General features: G+C 37.1%; 2 protein-coding genes across 2 annotated transcripts; one reads left to right on the forward strand and one right to left on the reverse strand.

Moving 5' to 3' along the window:
• The first annotated feature begins 1,218 nt into the window (after positions 1–1,218).
• On the forward strand, positions 1,219–6,838 carry LOC140928678 (40S small subunit processome assembly factor 1-like). The gene is made up of 8 exons (XM_073378456.1): positions 1,219–1,360; positions 2,623–2,720; positions 2,819–2,859; positions 3,003–3,058; positions 4,232–4,302; positions 5,022–5,108; positions 5,439–5,497; positions 6,103–6,838. The coding sequence occupies exons 1-8, from the start codon at positions 1,300–1,302 to the stop codon at positions 6,227–6,229; spliced, it is 600 nt and encodes a 199-aa protein (XP_073234557.1). The 5' UTR covers positions 1,219–1,299; the 3' UTR covers positions 6,230–6,838.
• On the reverse strand, positions 6,790–22,219 carry LOC140928677 (2-hydroxyacyl-CoA lyase 2-like). Its single transcript, XM_073378455.1, has 19 exons — positions 22,103–22,219; positions 19,737–19,790; positions 18,975–19,079; positions 18,759–18,837; positions 18,112–18,203; positions 17,952–18,028; positions 17,665–17,726; positions 16,346–16,419; positions 15,590–15,627; positions 15,134–15,234; positions 14,702–14,811; positions 13,737–13,860; positions 13,018–13,112; positions 12,319–12,358; positions 12,011–12,125; positions 10,743–10,880; positions 10,322–10,496; positions 9,750–9,848; positions 6,790–8,797 (listed from the first exon to the last, which is right to left on the reverse strand). The coding sequence occupies exons 1-19, from the start codon at positions 22,217–22,219 to the stop codon at positions 8,612–8,614; spliced, it is 1,881 nt and encodes a 626-aa protein (XP_073234556.1). The 3' UTR covers positions 6,790–8,611.
• Positions 22,220–22,357: the final 138 nt, after the last annotated feature.

Genomic DNA, 22,357 nt, shown 5'->3' on the forward strand with positions numbered 1-22,357 from the left:
TTGCTCCCCGTTTGAACCATACTCAGCACGCTGTTTCTCACAACAAAGCCTATCCCATTCTCTCCCCACTCATCAGCGTTTTTCCCCTGTCAATAGAATATGTAGTATTTCCCGTTTAGTGTGCCTGCGTAAGCTAGCAGTGTTAAGGCACTATTTGCTTCTCTTGACCTCATGAGATATTTCTGAGTCGGTGATGACGTCAAGGTTCACGGAAAGGCCGTCAACATTGTCTGGACATTCCACCTTCCCAGTTCTACAGATAGTCTCTTAGTTGTTTTCTATTCTCGCTTTGTGCGTGGGTTGAAAGCTGCCATTTGAGTGCCGTTATAGCGGAGCTCCAGCGCGCGCCATGCCCGCGCAACGGAGCATCATGAGTAAGAAGAATGGTAACCCATAAATGCGAGAAATTTTGGTAATCACTTGACCGTCCGTACGTCTGTCCGTCCCCTACATGTAAGACAATGTCAAATGTCACATTTACTACAAGCACTACTGCTAAGGGAACATTAACTGCAAAGGACCACAAATCAAACGAATAAGCAACAAAACGTAGGATCTAAAGAAGACCTGATCTGCAAAAATATACCAAGAAGGAACATTGTGAATTCTGCAATGCTGATCGTACTACTTGAAAATAACTTTGCAAGACATGAACACGACACCGATAGAACCCAAAACAGAGCGGGATTGTAGCTCTCGACAGCTGTTTCGCCATTATTTTGGCTCGACAGGACGGCGTGACAAAAATAGAAGCTCTGCTGAAAATACCCGCTCGCGCCCGATCACGTGTCTCCGGAGGGCAAGAGCCCAAGTATCGCGTTAATGTCTCGCAAAGAAAATATATAATGATGGCCAAAGCCAACCTTAAAAACATGGAAAAATCATGCAAAATTTACAGCATACCGAATCTATAAAATAGCCTGCGTAACATGGCGGTTTTGTCGGCGCTATATAAAGGCAACACGTACATGATCTTTGAGGGGCGGATCCACAACTGAATTTTTTTATTGGATGGAGGGGTCCGATTTATGCTCACCCTCAGAACCTTTTGACAGACTGTTTACAGCTTATCATTTCGAGTGATGTTAGTGAAAATAGTAAGAACTATGATGGTCACAAGTATTTTGGGTCGTTCGGTTTCCCTTCCGGACCCTTCCGCAGAGGGTCAAAAAAGCGAAAGAGGAATGGAAACTAGCAGAAAAACTTGGCACCAGTTTCCCCAGCTAACCACTTCCAATATGGCGGCCGGCATGGGATTTTATCGTCCATTGTCTTTTCGTTGAGTTATCCTGAGATAACATGGCTACAGGACGATTGGACGATATAGAAAACATTTTTAATTCAAGAGGCGTCAATAAAGGTACGGTATGGTTGAAATTACCCTGTAAGTTGATCTGTTACAGACGCTTTTTCACCAGTAAAAGTGAACTAGACTTAGCTAGCGTAGAGATGGTTTAAACCATGGATAATAGAAAGACTTTCTATTATCCATGTTTAAACCTAAGAGTTAAGCCGCTTACAGATAAAGTTACGATCGATTGTTGAGGGAAATGATGTGTTTTTGTAAACCTGTCAATGTCTAGCAAACGTAGCTGCCAAACTAAAACCAACCTTTTTTTCTATAAATTATTTCTTAGTTATGCCCCCCCCCCAAAAAAAAGGCTACATGGCCTACGTGTATTCAAATTTTACCACACAATACTGATGATTCATTACTAGGCCACAAAAGTTCGGTAACCAGTCATTGAGCCGCCTGATCTTTTAGTGACATTTAGTTTTAGCGCCAGTCATTAAGCCCCCAAAGATAAAGAAATTTGGCGTCCTGTAGGATGCAAAGGTCGATCGATTGATCTGAACATTTGTTTTTGTAGAAATATCCTGTTCTTGTAATTTCTGTGGCAGTTATTATAGCTGTTGTTTAACGATGCATATTTCTTTCAGCCTTTGTTGTGCTTTGAAATAGAAAGACTATATATTAATTTTAGCATACTGCAATACAGAGTTTTGGAATCTGTCTTCAGATTAACTGTGTGGTTACATAAAGACCTGAGCATTTTCAATTTCATACTCTTTTTTTAAACTGGGACTCATTGGTTCTCGACTTGGACTCATGATTTTTCACCATTGTTATTTATAACAAAATCACTGGCTAACTATTCATTTACAACAATTTCATTGACACAAAAGGTTACTTAGCGCACAAACTGACTGGGGCATGACTAAAAATAAAAATATACAATGTATACTGACTAAAATATACATTGTATGTTGGTGAGTCAGTCTGTTGCCAGTTTGAAATTAATTACACCTTAGTTGTCAAGTTCATTGTTATCTCTTGTATAGTTCATAGGTTAAACTAAATGAGGTACTGTTTATATTGAAACTATCACTTCTGTGATGAAACTGTTGAAACAAGTGTTCAAGAGGAGCTAAATGTCTTCAAAATAGGGAGCTAGTATCCAGCGGGCTGAATGGCAGAAAAATGAAAGTTATCCTGACATCATTCAACACAGCACTGAAACTCCTACCAAGAATTGCTGCTGATTGACATTCTGCAATTTTCACATACTGGAGATACTGAAACTTTTGAAGCAGTACATCCTATTCCTTTTTACATTGCAGATTCACAGGGCAATATAGCAAGGAAACGCCCACCACCCAAAGTTATTGAATTTGTTGAACCAGGGAAACAAAGAAAAAAGACAAAAGCTGGACCACCTGTATGTTGTGTCATTTAAATTTATATTTTGTTCTTTATTTATAAAAGTTAATCATAGCATGTCTCATCATAAAAATGAATCTCATAAATTTTGTTTAGATCAAAAGAAAACAATCAAAAGATAAGGACAAACCATCAAGGTAAACAGTTCTAAATGTTCTTAAATACTAATAATGTGGAACTCTGTCATTACTTATCAGTAATTGTACATGTAAGTGTAAGATTATGTGGCCATTTATTATAAATTCAACTAAATTTGTTTTTTTAAAAAAATGTTTTCTAGACAAGATCTTGATGAGATTGACTTTCAATCTATTGCAAGAGAAGTGAAAGAATTTGGTGAGTGGAATTTATATTTTATGTTAATTTGATGATTTTCATTTGGTTTTTATTTTTCCAGATTTTGTTTCTATTATACCTTTTGCACCTGAAGTTTCTGAACCTGACTGTAAATAGACATAAACTAAAATGGACTAGGCCAACCTGCCCTAAATCCTTTGGTCCATTTAGCCCCGATATCCACATACAAATTCTCCAGACTGATCTTGGTACATTTCCTTAACATAATGAACTAGTTGAGATAGTTTGATAAAAGATCACTGCATTTCCCGTCAGCGATCTTTTTAGTTATTCTCATAATCTATTCTCTTGTTGATGTGATGATGTTAGGAGAAAATTATTTTTGTTAGTCACTCTTGGGACTAACCTGGTCAATGAGTTATCGGGAGCTTAAGAGCCCTCACATAGTGTTTTATTAGGTACCCAACAGAGCTCAGCAAAAAATCTACTTGTCCTGGACTACTGGACATGACCTTTTCAAGCCCTGTATCCAAACAACCCACCTTAAGTGGCTGAAAAATGCACATGCTCATGTCTTGGTGATGTGAATTTAGACAATTTTGACAAAAAACCTCTCTGAGGGGGACATTGGGGTTTACATTTGAGCTTTTTTTTCAAGCAGTATTTCTGTAATTTCGATTTAAATGTGGGCTGTTACAGTATCATCTAGCCCTGCGGTATGCGGTTTTTTATCCTTTTGGCTGACAGTATTCGGTAGAACAAGATCCTTCATCATGGTATTGCAGTACCGTTCATTTGCGCTCTCCTCTCTAATTAATACAGTTCAATAGAACATGCAACACAAAACACAGTAAGCTATTCTTAGACATATTGATAATGGTAAATGATTACACAATTTCTGATGTTCAGTCTATGTTTGAATTGTTGTTGCACCCAATGACCAGGCTTTTCTATCTGTGTATCGATAAATTTGAGGTCTTCTCACATTTTCTCACAATGGCTGAGGTTGATTTCTTGGGCATACCTGCTTGAAATAAGCAAACACGTGAGATGGATACAACTTTACGTAAGCGTGACTGATCAGAAATGCAGCACTGCTCTAGTTCTTACTGTTGGTCATTTGACAATATTGACTGCTCAAACTAGGTTGTCAACTGCTACCTTCCTTCCTGCCCGAGCTAACAGCATATTCTGCTATTGCTATTATTTTAGGTATAACTGGCCTGAGTAGAAAAGAAAGAAGAAAATATGAAGACCAAAAGGCACAAGCTCTTGGTGGAAAGGTAGGGACACATTTAAATAATCTTCTATCTTCGTCAGCTAAGAGTGCTCTTATTATTCTACAATATTTGACACTTTTTTACCAGCCCCTGAGCAATGTTGTGATAGTTTTATTGACAGGTGGCATATAAGGCACCTTTGAGTTCATATTTTTAACTGAATCATTAAAATTTGTTAGCATTGCTGATGAAATACTGTTAAATCCTGTGAATTGTACTGAAGTTTGAGCCCCAGGGATCCGTTTCTTAAAAGTCCCAGTTATTACTGGGCCCTGAAAGCTGTTTTCTTTACCCGGAAGATTGAGGTTTCAGTAGTATGGTTTCAATGGTTTTGCAGATAAATATAGTGATAAAACTATCTGTCAACAAAACAAAAATAATGAACTGGTTTGTCAGATACAACCTGAGCATTTATTCTTTATTATTTTTAGCTTCAGGCCCGTAAAGTTCCCAGGACTTTTGAGAAACGGGCCCCTATTGGGAAATTTTCTTCCTTAGAGTAACAAGGGGTTTTAGTAATGTGGGTTTCTAGACATTTAAAGCATAATTAGTTGCATGTGGTACAAATATGAGTTATTTTGTTAATAGTCAGGTACATAGAATGAGTTTCTTGCTTCCTCCACAGTACCTGTTATATATTTCCTCACCTTTAATACCTGTTTAGAATTTAGATAGCAATTTATTTATTTTTCCAATCTCCTGACAACATTTAAATATTTAAGGCTCCTAAAGGACAAAAGATGCCTTATCCAATGTTGATGCGTCAAATAAAAAGAAGAAAGGAACAAGAGAAGGAACAAAGGGAAAGGGTAGGAAATAATTATTACTTTTTAAGAAAATTTGGGGAAAAGAAGTTGCCCTCTTACACCAAAGTTTAAGGTGCCCGTGGGAAATTAAGTTCATTGCCCATTTAAGTATCTTATTACTTACTGTAACATTAGCCAGGGAATATTCATTATTATTATTATTGTCAGTAAGATATGTGAATATGGGCCAGGGCCTTATATACAAATTTTACCACCTTTTGAACTCGGACAAAATGCGGTCCAAAATTAGGGGTTACCGTAACTGTGTAACTATAATATCACTTGACTTTCATATTTACTGTACGTGGGATTTTGTTTATGTTAATTCCTAAGGAACATGCGATGGGCATCTTCAAAAAGAAACCAGATAAAAGTAAAAAAGCTTCAACAAGGTTTGTATAGTTAATGAATATTGTTAACCATGACAGAACTTGAATGTACTTTTCTAGTCCAGCAGCAAGACTTAGTTTGCTTAGTTTTCTACTTATTGCAAAGCAGTAAATTCACTCGTTATTTGTTGTCTTTGAAGTCTTGTACCTCTCCCTCAAAAAAGTGGGCATTGTAAGCACCTTGTTGTTCGAGAGCTTGAAAAGTGCTGCTTACAAAATGACAACTTGTTCCCTCTGCTTACCAGCTAGAGTGCCAAAATGCAGCTTAAGTGTGCATAGGTTTCAGGCTTCATTTATATGAAAGGGTAGGATTTTCAAGAGTTGGAAGTATAGGAAAGGGAAATCTGTCATTTTAGGTATTTAATATTTTTAACTAACGCAACCTATCTAGCCATACCAGTTTTTTAAACCTACCATTTAGTGAAAAGAAGACTTACATGAAAGAGGCACCTTTTCTCAATGGAAGGTATATGAAAAGGGTAGCTTTTTTGCCAAAAGTGGTACACAAATGGGTAAGGGGTTGGACCTTGGCCCACTGCCCCAACCCTACCCCCAGGGTTTCTTGTAAATAGTTTAATGGTCTTTTTGTTGCATATCTTGGCTTACAGATCCTCTTTGGGTCGCTGGGTTGACAACTCATCTAAGGGCTTAGAAGCATCAGTTGGAAAATTCAAAGCTGGGGTCCAGCGTTTGTCCAAAGCTGATCTACGGAAGATTAAATCAACCAAGAGATAACAGAACTGCAAGATTTAGTTTCCTAAGCTGCCACGAATAAATTAATGTGCACATCTAAGCAAGATTAACTGCCAGAGTGCAAGGAAGATGGGCAAACAGAATTATAATAAATTATATTCATATTCATGACTACTTCTGGCAAAGAGAAGAGATTAATCAGAATCAAGGACTAGGACAACATTACAACAAAGTACAAAGTTTTTCAGCAATATACAACTGTCCAAGAGCATTAATTTTAACTTTGCTTTGGTACTGAATCTGTTTGGTCATGATTACAAAGACAAGCATATTTTTCCTCCTGTGAAGAATTGGTTCAGGAGAAGTTACAAGAAGATAGCACAGTTTCAGTTTCACATACATTTACACTCAGCCTCTCTTAAGTCGAAAGGTATAGTTATAAACCAGTTGTTATAAGTATGGTGAGTTGGAATGCAATGTACTCTTAACAATACAAAGATGACTCAATCCTTTCTCCACGCATCAACATTTCATGTCAATTAATGTTATTCTCCAGAATATTTCTATCCATGTGCTTAATAACAAAACACCTCAACAAGAAGTTTTAGAATCAAAAATGTATTTTTATTTTCTATTATCATTAATAAATAATTTGTACTAAGTTGATAACCTCAGGCTTAATATCTACTTCATTTAATAAAATCAATAAATCCTTGAACTGTTACTCAGTAATAATGTGATACAAGTGCTACTGTGTCCTAAGTATCCAACACTTTGTTATCCCTTGGTCTTCCTCCATACAGTTCAGAATGGCAGCAGATCAGGGTCGTGTAATTTTTACGTGCATATTTGCGTAAAATTTACGTTCACAAATAAAATAGAGGCAGTACATGCAAGGTCACTCCAAAGAGTAGAACTTAAACCTCGCTCAACTTCTTGTTTAAGCTCGGCACTTCTTATCTTACCTCTGTTCTATTTACGTGATTAAAATTTACGTGTTTTAACGTGCGTAGCCAAAAACACGTCAGTGGAAATCAACCTTAAGCGACTAAAATTATTGCGACTATTGAAATTTTGTCAGGTGACAGCCAGTGTCAAATTTAATGGCCAGACATCAAAATCCATTACATGACAAAAAAACCTCCGAGACTCTTCTGTTGTTGGGCAGCTTTAACAACCACGATGGCAACAACAGTGAAACCATCACTTACAAAGTATAATATTCCCCTTTTTCCAAACAATGTTGCTCTTTAATAGAATATATGAATTTAAGGAATTCAATGCAGTGGTACAGTAAAACATGGATAAGTGCATGAGTAAAATTATGTACCAAAACGTGTGCTGCACATTCAGAGGTGTTGTTTTGCTTATTAAGCTTATTGATTTTTTGATGTTCCTCTTGCCATTGCCATTGCAGTTGCTTAAGCTCCCTTTTATTGAAGCTGCGATTTCCAATACAAAGAAGGTCCTTGAGATGTCAGGTGCCCAGGCCTCTTATTGTAGCTCTGAGCACCTTAACTTTGAAGGAGTTGCTGGAAAATGGCACTTAGTAATTTATCTGGTAAATTGCTTGCCAAAAATTTGCAGCTCCTTCCAACCTCATCCATATGGTTATGTACCTCTTTAAAACTAATGTAAGTATATTAAAGATGAAACAACAACAACATGATATTAATTTGAGGAGGACTCGGAAAAAAAATCCGAGTCCCAGATGGGATTTGAACCCACGACCCTCCGTGATAATGTAATAATCTCCGTGATAATGTAATAATAATTATTATAAGTTTTTGATTAAAACTTTTTTCTTAACTGCTGATAAAGTGTACTTTATAATGTGACTGCTTAGTTAAGTCTGCCCATGTTAAATTCATGGCTGACCTTTAACCAATAGCAACATGATTTATTAACCAATTTTCTTGATCAATACATTATAAGTCAGCTTTAAGCTCCTATACATTGAAGGAGTTGCTGGAAAATAGCACTTAGTAATTTATCTGGTAAATTACTTGCCAAAAATTTTCAGCTCCTTCCAACCTCATCCATATGGTTATGCACTTCTTTAAAACTAATGTAATAATTATTATAATTTCTTGATTAACACGTTTTTCTTAACTGCTGATAAAGTGTACTTTATAATGTGACAGCTTAGTTAAGTCTGCCCATGTTAAATTCAAGGCTGACCTTTAACCACTAGCAACATGATTTAACAACCAATTTTCTTGATCGATACATCACAAGTCACAATTTTAGGTTTTCATGTCGTCAGTAAAGAAATGAAAATTGAGCAATACAATGAACATGCTGGTATTAAAAATTCTAAAAATATGAAAGTGCAACCTCAAATCTAACTATGATGGTGTTTTACTATTTTTTATTAGCTACTTCATTTTAAATGCTAAAAATATTGATATTTAAAGCTATTTTCTAGACTGAAATTGAACCCTCTCTAAAGTCAGTTTTTCCAATCAATGCATTGATCAGCACTGCAGTCCCATCTCTTGCAAGGTCTTGAGCTCTTGATAGTGTTGAATCAATCTCAGCTGTGGATGAGTTACTAAGCAACAGGCCTTTACCACCATATCCATCAGCTACTACATGATAGTTTGTAAACTACAGGGAAAAAAGAGGTCTTAGAAATAATATAAAGTAAATTACACATTATTCTGGGTATTTCAAATTCTAACCACACATTGAACCCGTAGGGTTTTCAACAGGGGTATCAGTGTGACCAATAATTAACAATTATTCCTCGAGCCCGAATGGGCTCTGAGTCAATAGCCCGCGAGGCTGAAGGCCGAATGGGCTATTGACTCAGAGGCCATGAGGCTATAGTAAAATCCAACTAGTTGGTAAAAAATCTCGGGAATAAAAAACTTTTAGGTAGTAAAGCTAGACTTTTATCCTTTTTTGGTGCCAAAGGCCTGCGCTTTTCGCTACTAGTGGGCTATAACATATAGCCTAGTAGTAGCTGAACCAATCAGAACGCAGCAGAGACTCATTTTGCATACAACGAAAGTTTGCAACACCTGACCAATAAGCCTTTTGTTTATTAAGATTCTCCTGTTTTTTGACCACTGAACTATTCACCTGTTCCAAAGTAATAACACTTTCAAGCGATATAATCCGTGGAAGAACCCGTTCTGGAAAAGCTTGACATACTTCGCACCAATTAATCTTTCCTAAGCTTTCTTCACAAAACATGCATGGCACCAGTCACACTGCAATTCTTATTCCAAGTTTCCATAGTCTCCACTTGGAATGCCTAGGACCATGAGCCCCCTTTTGGCACACGAACACACGAAAAACACACGAGAAAAAAGAACACTTGCATTTTTAGAGTCACGCTGCTAAAGCAAGGGCATTTAATGAAGGCAAAGGACCTTCTCCTCACTATACATGTCTCCTCTTTTTGCTACAGGTGATTACATCATGTGTCCTTGCATTTTTTGCTAGCTCTAATACCTCTAAAGAGATTAATTAAGGGACTATATTGCTAAAGACAGTACCGGTAATTGGTTTGTGAGGTGGGAGGTGGGAGGTTAGGAGATAAGAAAAAGCTTACCTCTAAGTCACATCCTATACTAGAACCAAACATAGGAACTTGCTCACGAGCAATTTGAGACCAACAGGCATCATTACCAACAAGAGCAATGACTGGTGTCTGAAATCAATTTAAATAAAGAAATAATATAATATATATCGCATGCCTAAATCAGCAACAATTAACTAATAAAACTAACTTATAAAAAATCCATAATTTGATGTCAACTTCAATTTCATTGAAAAAATTGGTTTCAAGAATTCATTTTGCTAACAGAAACATATGAAATGATTATAACAATTTCATATCTTGGAACCCGGGGATGAAGAAATAAATACACAGAAGATAAGTTCAGGGTTTTCACTAAGAATTCTAGTAGCAGGAGAAAAGTTTAATGTTACAGGAGAATATTTTGAAAGAGGCTCCATGTCTGAATAAAAAATAGTCAGAGGCTACTCAATGTTAGCCAGAGAATTCTGGGTAGTAAAATTAATGGAGAATTCTCCAATCTCCACTGCCTAGTGAACACCCTGTAAATTGCATCTTTTACTTTGATGATCTTGTTTGGATTTAATTAAAAACTATTATAGTACCTTGTGCCTTGTAAAAGTATCAAATTCAGCAACACTATAACCTAAAGAGCCATCTCCATAAATGACCCAGACTTCAGCTTCAGGTCGGCACAGCTTGGCACCCAAGGCAAATCCCCCACCCACTCCAAGGGTTCCAAATGCTCCTGGATCTAACCATGTCAATGGACCACGAGGCCTACAAGTAAAATGAGGAAATTAGTAATAATCAGTAAATTTGTACGGAGAGATGGTTAAAGTAGTTTTGGTGCACAGAATATATAATATGTAAAGGTAAATAAGATCTATTGTTATATATAGCTGGTTACTCTTGGTAAATCTGATGTCACATGACATCTAACAATGAAACTGTTTCCTGCCAAAATTTCTGAGAGGGCAATTTTCCATTACTTTCAACAAAGCTAACCCTAGGCTTTGTCAGTACCTGAGAATGTAAGCTGCAGTGCCTACAAAGTCTCCTCCATCAGTTACAATAATGCTGTTGTTAGACATGATGTTCTCCAAGGTAAATAACAGCTTCAGGGGGTTTAGGTGTTGTTTGACCGATTCCTGAGACTTGAGACTGTTCAGACAAAAAAAGAATACAGGCAGTTAGTCAGCCTTGAATTTGATCGACCTTTGGAAAACCTGAAAGTCCAAAGTTCATACAATTGTTCTTTAGTTATTTTTTGTTCACTGGTTTTACTTTGTATTTAATAGCAACTACCATATAATGATGAATAAATTATTATTTCTGTAACCTTATAGCATATTTTCCATGCCCTTCTCCAGAAATGTCCTACATATGAATTATTAATGTTACTGAAGAGGAAAATTTTCTCAACAACCAAGATCTTTCTCACTTGGTGATGATTTCCTTCTCAAAATAAGCAAGGAAAAAAAATATGTTATCAGTACCACAGAAAATGGATGGAGAAAAAAGTGGAGAATACCTCATGTATATGCATGCTGAAAACAAGGTTTAAGCCCATGGGAAGGGGGATACTCCCTTATTTGGCCAGGGTAAACAATTTTATATATAAGCATCTTGAACAGGATATCTTTCTTGGCTGGAAGCCTTGAACAGCAGGGAGTGAACACTGGCAGTGCACAGTCTTTGAGTGTTTATTTTAAAAAATTCAAATTATTTTGCCATTTCTGAAGTTTTAATCTCCCAACAATCAGCACATAACCAAATAATGAAAGAGTTCATGCTCATTGAAGACAAAATACATGTAGCTGAATTTTCTGACTAAAACTGAACAGAAGAGAATCTTGCTTGATGGATGCCATCTCTTTTTTGTGTATCTTCACAGGAAAAAAAATCTGTTTATATTCTGAAACCATGCTGAGAAAGAGACAAATGTTTTGAAGAAAGTTAATTAGGAGAGAAAAAAAGTTAAGAACGTTTTGAATGAATAATAAAACAATGTTTGTATTTTTCAAATATCTTATTCTGTCAAGTTATTGTTAAAAAATAATTCAGTATGCAAAAAGAAACGAACAGGGATCATGAAAAATGGTCTCTTGTGTTAAACAGCGTATTAAAATGAAAGGTTTTGCACATCCCTGATCAACATTCCCATGCATGTACAATGTAAGTGTCGCCCAGAAAATAGGGAGGGAGGGAGGGAGGAAGATGAAGGTCAAAAACCACCAGGTTATCAATGAGTGTCTTATTGAGGGTTTCAGAGCAGAGTCTAACATTGTTACCTGTTAACCTTCTCTTTCTCTATGTCTCTTTCTTTTAACATGTCCACCCAGTCAGCAGGACAGTTGTATCCCTTGAGAGCTTGATGCAGAGATACAATAAAGGTGGCCGGATCACCTGTTGCCATGACAACAACATGGGAAATTTGTGAGTGTTACTGACAGAGTATCATGTGTAATACAGTACTAGGTAGGCTTTTGCCATTCAAAGGCCTTCCTCATATTTTATGACTGTCTTAGACTCGCTAAAACACAGATCTTTCACTTGGGAGACATACAAGTAAAACTTCATAACTTGAGTAAGTTCTAACCTTGAATTGCAACAGTAGGCTTCCAAAACATATCTGAATTCTGAAAGGAAATAAATGCAAGTGTAATAAAGCAAATAATTAATACTAAAAATATAAATTTTATTGTAATGGCAAATCTACATCTACAGTCCAGCTAAATCACTTTCACTCAACAATGAGAATTCCATGTTATAGTACGTACTGAACAGAACTTTTTTTCATTTTGCCTCAATTTCTGAAGAAAGAGGTCAACATCACAAGGTAAACCCAAAGTTTTGAATATTCTCACCAGAAAATTTCTGGCCAATCCACTTTCTGTCATAACAAAATTTCCTGAAATTTGGAAAACTTAAGCAAGACAGGAACCTGAATAAAATGTTAAGGTTTCTAGAGGCAAAAAAGACTTGATTATACAACTGGAAATCTACAGTGCAGTCACAAGTGTGCAATTTTATTTCGTTTACCCTGGCAAAGCTGCAAACAATTTGTCCTTTTTGAAAGCACATACCCCTGGCTAAGTCACCATCCTGGCCAGAAATTGTGTTTAAGGCCCAATCTAAGACGCATTATCCCAAATAAGCCTGAATTTTTTGAAGCTTTATTTTCCCCAAGGCTGCATCTATAACAGCCATGATTGTCTTCACATGTAATCTTCATCTCGCAGATCTACTATATAGATCTAACATTCATGCATGCATTCATTGTTTCAAATATTTTTACCTTGAACAGCTGACTTTTGTTCCTATTAACTGCGATAATTTTGGATTTTCTATTCAGCACCCGACCATATGACAGTCTAAAATCACATACAGTTCCTATAAAACAAATGTAAAAGAAATTAAATACCATGATTATTATTAAATGTGGGTAGCACAAGATTGCCAAGGTGAGATGTGTATTCCTAAGTAGGCCTGTTGCTGATAGTGCTGTTTCAACAATAAATTAAAAACCTGTGAGTATCTAGTAGCCATCACCAAAATTCTTCACAACTAAAAATAGGGACGTTACGAAATTACAACAGCAATGGCAATGGGAATGTCTAAAACACAATAAGTAAAAAACAACAACTCTGCATGTCCATCAAACTTTTTTGTACATTCCTTTGCCATCACTGAACGACTCTGATGTGAAATGACCAAATTTTAAGTTGACTTGAAAATGGGAAAGGCAAGACAACAAATTCTACCATTTCTCTCTGAACTCAGATGCGGTACTCTCTCTTCAGTTCCAACCTAACTTCCCAACTTTCAAGTAACTGTGTTACTTGGCATAAGGGCAAGAAAGTTTCAAAGGTCACAAAGTCTATTTTTCAGTGACGTTTTCATTGGCATCACGGTTGTTGGATCGTAAGCCCCCTTTTAATGTCACAAATTTTGACTGCAATGATTCTTTCACTTAAATATACTATTATTGTAGTAGTAAGAATCATTAATTTTCACCTGCTAAAATAACAAGATCAGCGTCTTTAAGGGCATCTCTTCTTCGTTGGCGTATATGTAGATTGCTATTCCTTCCTAGCAGACCGCGAGCCATACCTCCAAGGAAACATGGGATACCTAATCCCTAAAAAATATAATGACAAGTTATCCTCCACTGATAAATAGTCACACAAAAGAAGAGACTTAAAGGTTGAACTTTTTCCACAGGAAAAAAAAATGGATTCCCATTTTTGGATATTTTAGGGTATTTAAAGAATACCCCCAAAAATCCCAAATTTGGAAGAGTGAGACAAGTCCCAATCAGGGAACTTGGTTGGGAATTCCCTAGTTGGGACTTGTCTCACTTTGGCAAATTTGGGATTTTTATGGGTATTCTTTAAATACCCTAAAATATCCAAAAATGGGAATCCTTTATTTTTTCCTGTGTTCTCTGCCGTGCAAAAAGCTTCCAATGCTCTGCCTGTCCGGGACAAGTTCTCTCTTATCTCTGACGAGTACTTGTCTGTTTGGAAGAGTGAAAAAAAAAATACAGATAAAACTCGTGAGTAAGAACCTGCATTTTCCCACATTAGCCTAAACAGATTATCAAATAAAATTATGGTAATTAGCACAAATTTAGGCTATTGAAGTTCTTGAATAGATTATTATTTTCTGGCTGATTGGCAAGCTGTAAAACTGACTTTCTTTGCACCCTGACTAAACATGTAAGTACGATATGATCAACTTTCTTCTAAATGTCAAAAATGTAATCCAACACTACTGCATACAAGAGATGGGGTGGGGCAGAGGGAGGGGCAAAGAGAAGGAGAGACACACTGGAGTAACACATTGCCATTGAAACATCCTGCCTTTCACCCTGCTATGAACGACAGCATGGCTTAAAGAAGAATTACTGAATAATAATTCAATAATAATAATAATAATAATAATAATAATAATAATAATAATAACAATGTACTACTTACCTCTAAAGCCTGCCTAAGTTTCTCGGCTGGTACAGGAGGTAATGTTGACTGGCTTCCCAGTATAACAACAGGATGGACAGACTTTGATACTAGCCTGACACATTCATCAACTGAAAACACATTTTAAGGAAAGAACTCAGTAAATAAACAGTTAACTTGAAAATCAAGGCTGTGCTCTCAAGAAAGGAGTAACAACCCTGAACACTCTAAAAAACCTATAATTTAAAGCTGCGGTGCACCACACTTTTTTAATTTAATATATTTTTGTGCAAAAATCTAAGTCTTGCTGGCCACACCAGAGGCCAAAGGTGAGAGTAAGTTGCCAGCTAAGGGCTACCAGGAACTGCTAGCTACCCAACAGTTCTTGAAGAGAAAGCTTTGTCTTAAAAATCTGTAAACAAATTCTGTTCATAATTTTCACATCATTAATACCTTGTGATTGATTTGGAAGTGGTATATCAACTGGTAGCGGATCTTTCGTTTGTGGATCCCAGGCCCCAGCAAACAAGCCATGAAGATGGTTGGAAATGTACCTTAGGAAAAAGAAAGAAACAAGCCTCACTAGAAACTGTGAAATTGATACCAAACATTTAAATAATTTCGTAACTAATTTTATTGTTATATTATAAAAACTTGAGTAGTCAAATTTGAGTATAATTTCTTGATTTGCATTCAGATCCTATAATACATCAAGAAAAAATAAAATTCCACCCTGTTTTGACTGTACCTACCTGTAAATTTATTCAGATCATTCCACGTGCGAAACTAACTAATGGTTATGCAATAAAGGTCATCATGTTCTTGACAACTCGACAATTTTATTATGTAAAATAATTTTGCCATGAATGACATTTTATTAATATTATTTGTTAATATTATTCAACATACCAGTTGACAATACGCTGAGATAGTCCACGTGGAGCCTCCTGAAATAATAAGGGAAAAGGAGTAAATTAATTCACTTACCCTGTATCTTGAATATTGGCCTGTGTTGGCATTGCCCTTTGCAAGTGTTGACATTGTCAGGAAATTCTGAGTTCGTAAAACAGCCTCTTCTACTTGAATCAACTGTAGTTATAAACACTGCATTGAGCAATAAATTGGAAAACCAAAGCCGTTTTGAATGCCTTAACCTCTTCAGAAACATGTGTTATCTTTTTGCTAAGGAGTGAATATTGCTGAATATATCAAAATAGTGAGCCCTTCAAATCTTTGTTTAAAACACCAACATCACTGAGTGAGATGATATTTGATTACTAGTCAGAACTACACTGACCATACACCATGTACAGGGTTTTCAAGAGCTGGCAGCTGGTGAAATTTGCTGGCTTTTTTTCGTGAACTTGCTGCCGACTTTTTTTTGGATTGAAATTACCCCATAAAAAGCCAAAATTTAATGATGTCTGTGTTCTGTTCAAACACTCTATTTTTTGCTGCAGAACGCTGGAAATGCATTCTTAGAGGCCCAGATTTCAAAATTTTTCCAGGGGGTATGCCCCCCAACCCCCCTGGTAACTTGCACCTTTGGTGCTCGTAGGTCGTGCCTGTGGTGTGAGTTTTTTCCTTCTCCGCCTACTCCAAAGCTTTTGCCGCCTACTTAAAACCTTATTGAAAACCCTGCAAGTAGAAAATGAAAGTAGGTACCTTCAATCCAGACTCCTTTTTCACTATAGGGTAAGGATAAAGTGTGTCAATGGGAAACTCCACAAATACAGGACCTGAAACCAATCAAGGAATTTGCAATCAGTAAATAAATAAAGTCAAACTTCCCTGACAATAGAAGAAAAAACAAGTTCTGCCTCGTGATAAAGTATTTAAGTATAAATGGGGTGGGATGGATGACCTGAGCAAAAATTAATATTTTACAATTTAAGAAGAAAAACTGAAACTCCTTGTTCTTTTAATAAAAATAGGTTATTGCAAGGCTGTGCTCTTGAAGAGCCTGGTGCCCCCTGGGGCTTGACCTTTGCACCTGGGATACTAGAGACGTGTTGCGAAGGCGTGAGTAGCCAAGCGGTTAACACCTCAAACTCTGGATCTGGAGGTCCGGGGTTCAAGCCTCGCCAGTCACATTGTTTCCTTAGACAAGGAACTTTACTCCACTCTATCTCTCTTCTGCATCCAGGTGTATAAAATGGGTACCAGTGACATACTGGCCGTTTGGGCCTTTGGCTTGTGTGTGCCTTTACCTTTACTTTTTTTAATTGTAAGGCTGTGATGTTGAAGTGTCTGGTGGCCCCAGGGGGCTTGACTTTTGCACCTACCCTGAATTTCACAGGCGCAGGGCACTGGGTTCCCTTCAATTTTTCGAAGAGAACATTATCAGTTTGAGAGTTTCTTAAAAGCCTTGTGTGTGTTGTTTATATTTAACAATAATTTTATTGAATTCGGTTTTCGTATCATCTGAAGAATTATGGAGGTCAAGGGGGGTGTTATCTGCCAAGGCCATAGGCGGATAACATTATTCCATAATTCTCCAGATGATGAAACAAGCTAAAACATGCATACCTCCATCAATGTTAAGTTCATGTTTGATAGTGCATGTTTATTGGCAAGTTTAGGAGATAATTGGTTCTTCAGGTGTGCAAATATTCTCCAAACAGCAGATGTCATCTGTTGAGTTGCCTTCTTGCTGTTTTTGCAATGTTTTTAGGCAATAGTTCGCCTATTTCTTACTCTTGAAACGAGGGAAATGTTTGCCATTTTGAAGTCACAACCAAAACAACTCAACCTCGTCCCCAGGTCTACTTGGTTAACAATTTTATATCATCTGCACTTTTGACATCATCAGTTCAATATCGCAAAATTCTTCCCCATTTGGTCGACAATAGTTGGTTATGATACATTATGCTTGGGATTTTTGCCAATCAGAAATGGAGAAATATTTAATTATTAATAATAACTTTGCTCCATAAATGACAAATAAAAAAGAGGTGCGGTAATTTAAAAAATGTAATGGTTACCTGGTGTTCCTGACTGAGCTATCTGAATGGCCTTCCTTAAAACGGGTACAATGTCTGCTACCCTATGGATAGAAAATACAGACTTATAAACCAAACACAAACAAAAAGCTGTGACTGTGGAAAGGAACAACATTTAGCTTATATTATATCAAGCTGAGTGTGTTTCACCAAACCACTCCTAATGATGGAGAGAAAATGAATAATTCAAGGCAGTGTCTGTAGGCATTAGTTACAGCTGTACATGTACATCAGCAAATAAACTCTAAAGTATACAAGATGGTCATTACCTTGTGACTGTCGCACAGTATTTACATAAAGGCTTGAACAAGCTCATCTGATCAATATCTTGCAAAGCTCCACGACCCTGGAAAAATACATAAGTTACCAAATGATAACTTACAACAAGCAATAATTCTTAAAGTATGTAGTCATTATAAAAACACAGACCTTTAAAAGAGTTGCAGCTGCTCCACCCAATAACAGAACAGGGGATTCTGCCATTTGTGCATTCTTAACAGCTGTCACAGTATTGGTTAATCCTGAAAGGTTCACAAGGTTGATTGTTATAACTCTGAATGTTTCTTTTTATGTGCCATAGATGCTATGAAATAATATATAAAAACAGAAATACAGCGATTTTTGTATGACCTAGGAGAACGGTTTTGGTAACTGTTCATCTGGGGGGGGGGGGGGCGTTCGTTATTTGTTTTGTCCGCCAATTATGGACGAAAAGATCAAAACATGGCCTCTTCGTTTTCCCGCCAAAGAAAATCCTAATATGGAGAAGGCATTGTTCGATTGGCCAAACGTGTTGTACTATGACATCAAAGTGAAGTATCGGTTGATTTCTACAAAGTTCTTTGGGCATGAAGTTTTTTCACCTGAGCATTTGCTTACCCAACCAAAAGCCAAGTGCATTTGTATCCATTCAATAAACCAATCAAATCGTTCTATTTCTGTTTGTTTGCTGTTTCGGTTTTGGTCGTGCATTTTCATTTCAAGCTCATAAAAAAATCGCTCTTAGGTCAAAATGTTCAAAAACTCAAGTGGAACCATGAGCTGCAGGCAAGTGGTACAAGGTTCATTAATCTTACCTGGTCCAGCAGTGACAGCAGCTACACCCACTACACCTGATAGCCTGGCGACAGCATCTGCTGCAAATACAGCTGTTACCTAGGTACAATATTCTGGGTTTTACTTTCTTGTTTAAATACATTGATGAATAGATATCAGATGAGTAAACAAAAACATCATTTTTTTGCTAAAGGGAGCCTAACTAAAAATTCATAGCATAAAAATAAAACGCCAACCTCATGTCTTGTATCAACAACTCTGACTCCAAGATTTTGACAGGAAACCAAAATTGGAGAAATGTGACCACCACAGAGGGTGAAAACAAACTTGACTCCATGAGACTATAAAAGGAACAGAATATTCACTGTAAGGGGAAAGTTCTTCAGCAGATGTTATTTTTCACATGCATTTTTTTGGAATATATCCAAAAAAGGCACGATAAAATTGACATCTGCTGTATTTAAGATGCTACTAATAGCGAGTTTGATCAACCACAATGATAATGATGGAAACAACAAAATAAAAAAGTAACAGCCTGAATGAGCGAAAAAAAAAATCTGAATATACAGCACACTTTCTGGCAGATTTTGCACAACCAATGCTCTCACACTAGATCGAAAGGGAAGGTGATCATGACTTTAATCAATAGCAATCATTGTGACTTGGATTTCATCGGAAACCCAAAGAGAGTCTAATGTAAAAGTTAATGACTATTGTATGAAATTTTAATACTCAGCCATAACCATTTTTTAGTGTAGTTTGATTAAGATTTCTTTTGTTTCCTAGCCCTAATTAGTTATATCAGACAAAGACAATGCTGGTTTAGCCTTAGAACGGATTTTTGCTACATGTAAAACAAAATCGCTACCTTACAAGGACTTATGCTGGTAAATCATTTGGATAATATATTGTGATTCAAATTATACTTGGCTGAAATTCTCTGTTTAATACTCATTATGAACCACAACATACACTGTAATAAAATAATGAAGACTTACCTTAAGCACTTCCCCAACTAACTCACCACCGTGCCTGTTGCTGTCTTCATCAAGCTAAAATGCAAGGAAATGTTACCGTTAAATAAAGAATTCTTTCCTACACAGCAGCTCCCCACTATTTTGCTGAAGGGTCATTTTCAAAATCTTGATTGGTTTGGGGGAGTCTTTTCAGATAAGAGAGCATTTCCTGGAAGGACACTTAAAAACATCACGAAAGTAGCACAAAGCAATAACACGTGAATTAAAATTGACTGTAACAACCATCAATACAGACTTTCTCAAAGCCTGTTTGCGTTGCTCGTCTCACGACTTTGTCGCTAGTTTTTGCTTGCTTATTGAGCATCCCCCTGTGGCAAGTCTACCATCCGATAGTTAACACTTACCTTAGGGACCGTTCTTTTTTAAGGGGAAGGGGAGACTGGTGGAATTTGACGGGTAGCTGCGCAGTATATGATGACCCCCCTCTTCACTAGAATTTTTTTAGGCACCCTTCCCTCCAGGTTGTATTCCAAAATAATTGGAGAAAATTTAAAGTCAAAACATCAAGTGTGTAGTGAACTACATACCACTGGGGTGGGGATGGGGGTCACTTTTGCAATGTGTAAAATTTATGGGGGTGGGGGGGGGGGGTCATTTCTAAAAAGCACTGATGTAGTGGGGAGTTGGTTTGAAAATCTTCTACAGGTAATAAATGACCAACCCCTGAAATTATGTAGCACTATCCACCATATAAATGACTACTTAGTGGAAGAGTATTAGGTAACCTAATATTGCATTAACCAGTCCGGAATATCCCTAAATTTAAGGACAGGGCCAACTGGTATATTAAATGTGAAACCTAGACGAGTACTGTAAGCTCATCTTTAATTCTGTCTGACTCCGTCTGTTGTTTTGAAAGTTTTTGATCACTGGGGCGATGTTTTGATTTGTTTGTTGATAAACACAAGTGCGCCTTCTCATTGGTTGAAAAGTGTCGCATGACCAGTTGGCCCTGTCCTTAAATTTAGGGATATTCCGGACTGTTAACCACTGGATAGAGATTTATCCAGATGATAGCATTATCCCCATATTTTTGAGTGATCATGATAGGATAAGCCTACCTGTGAAATTTTGCTTGCAAACCTTTTAACCTGCTTACTAGAGTAATGCTAGCACAAGAGTTAGCACAAGAGTTGGTAGTTTCGAAAACGAAGCACTCGAAAACGAAGACCGAAGCACGAAGCACCCAAATCTCGAAAACGAAGCACCCAAAACTCGAAAACGAAGACCCTAAATCTCGAAAACGAAGCACCCTAAATCGAAAACGAAGCACCCAAAACTCGAAAACGAAGACCCCTAAATCTCGAAAACGAAGCACCCAAAACTCGAAAACGAAGACCCCTAAATCTCGAAAACGAAGCACCCAAAACTCAAAACTCTTGACCCTTGTCGTTGATACCATTGAAAGGGTAGTCAGCTGTGAAAACTGCTCCATACACACCTTTTCCTACCTCCTCTTTGTTAAACAATTTTGAAAAGTCGTAAACCGGTAGTCCAGAGCAATCAACAGTTGTTCTTGGTTTGACAAGAGGCACTTTAAACTCCGTAATCAAAGCTCTACTCAGCGCATCCTGACACGAGACTCAGCGAGACTGAGCTAACTTGCGCAATAATTTAAAAAATTGCAGAGGTGTGAAAAAGGCAACCTGATCAGTGGTGAAAGTGTTAAACAACAAATCTCACTCTTAAAACTTGTCCTCATTAGTGCTACGTTTTTTATTATTCAGTGAGGCAGTGCAGCCGGTTGAAGTAGATAAAAAGCATTACAAATGGCATGTAACAAACGATAATATTTTTCAACTACAACAACGTGTGAGCAACGCATTAAAATTCATACAAAATTTCAACTACAACAAAAGGAAAATCAATTTCCGTTAGTGTTTGCGGTTTTCTCAGACCTGATTAGTCTCGTGTTTATAAAGGAAAGACCGGTTTCGAGTTTTTGGGTGCTTCCTTTTCGAGTTTTGGGTGCTTCCTTTTCGAGATTTGGGTGCTTCCTTTTCGATCTAGGGGTCTTCGTTTTCGAGTTTTTGGGTGCTTCGTTTTCGAGATTTGGGTGCTTCGTTTTCGAGTTTAGGGTGCTTCGTTTTCGAGATTTGGGTGCTTCGTTTTCGAGTTTTGGTTGCTTCGTGCTTCGGTCTTCGTTTTCGAGTGCTTCGTTTTCGAAACTACCCACAAGAGTTACCCTCTCTAAAAAAGGTCCTAAGTTATTCGATACTGCAAAATTTTTTTCAAATGTCATGTGATCGTGACACGTCTGAGATAGGCTAAATTGAGGTTCTATATATCAAAAATTTCCAGACAAAATTGACTTGAAACATTCTTACCTTGTAAATATACTTGTGTAAGATCCTAAGTTTGTAAACAAGGAACACAATCGCGAAAAACGCGGCTACGAAAACACCAAGAATTAACCCAACAAGCAGCACAGTCGACTCCGCCATTTCAAAAAATGAATGAGACAGACTGGAACTTACACAAAGTATAGTACTTGGTGTAAACGTACGTGATCTGTCCTATTAGTTCATGTAAGTGGAAACAATTTGTCTCCCAATTATGGAGTTAATGGCGGGTGTGATTTT

Source organism: Porites lutea, chromosome 2, assembly GCF_958299795.1.
Source record: "Porites lutea chromosome 2, jaPorLute2.1, whole genome shotgun sequence".
NCBI classification, from domain to species: domain Eukaryota; kingdom Metazoa; phylum Cnidaria; class Anthozoa; order Scleractinia; family Poritidae; genus Porites; species Porites lutea.

Excerpts from the sequence above, each read along its gene's own strand:
- LOC140928678 (XM_073378456.1), top strand. The coding sequence starts at position 1,300 with ATGGCTACAGGACGATTGGACGATATAGAAAACATTTTTAATTCAAGA. Across the intron at positions 1,361-2,622 it reads TTCAAGAGGCGTCAATAAAG|ATTCACAGGGCAATATAGCA; the intron begins GTACGGTATGGT and ends TTTACATTGCAG. Across the intron at positions 3,059-4,231 it reads AAGAGAAGTGAAAGAATTTG|GTATAACTGGCCTGAGTAGA; the intron begins GTGAGTGGAATT and ends CTATTATTTTAG.
- LOC140928677 (XM_073378455.1), bottom strand. The coding sequence starts at position 22,219 with ATGGCGGAGTCGACTGTGCTGCTTGTTGGGTTAATTCTTGGTGTTTTC. Across the intron at positions 15,235-15,589 it reads TCTCAGCGTATTGTCAACTG|GTACATTTCCAACCATCTTC; the intron begins GTATGTTGAATA and ends CTTTTTCCTAAG. Across the intron at positions 9,849-10,321 it reads ATACTTTTACAAGGCACAAG|ACACCAGTCATTGCTCTTGT; the intron begins GTACTATAATAG and ends AATTGATTTCAG.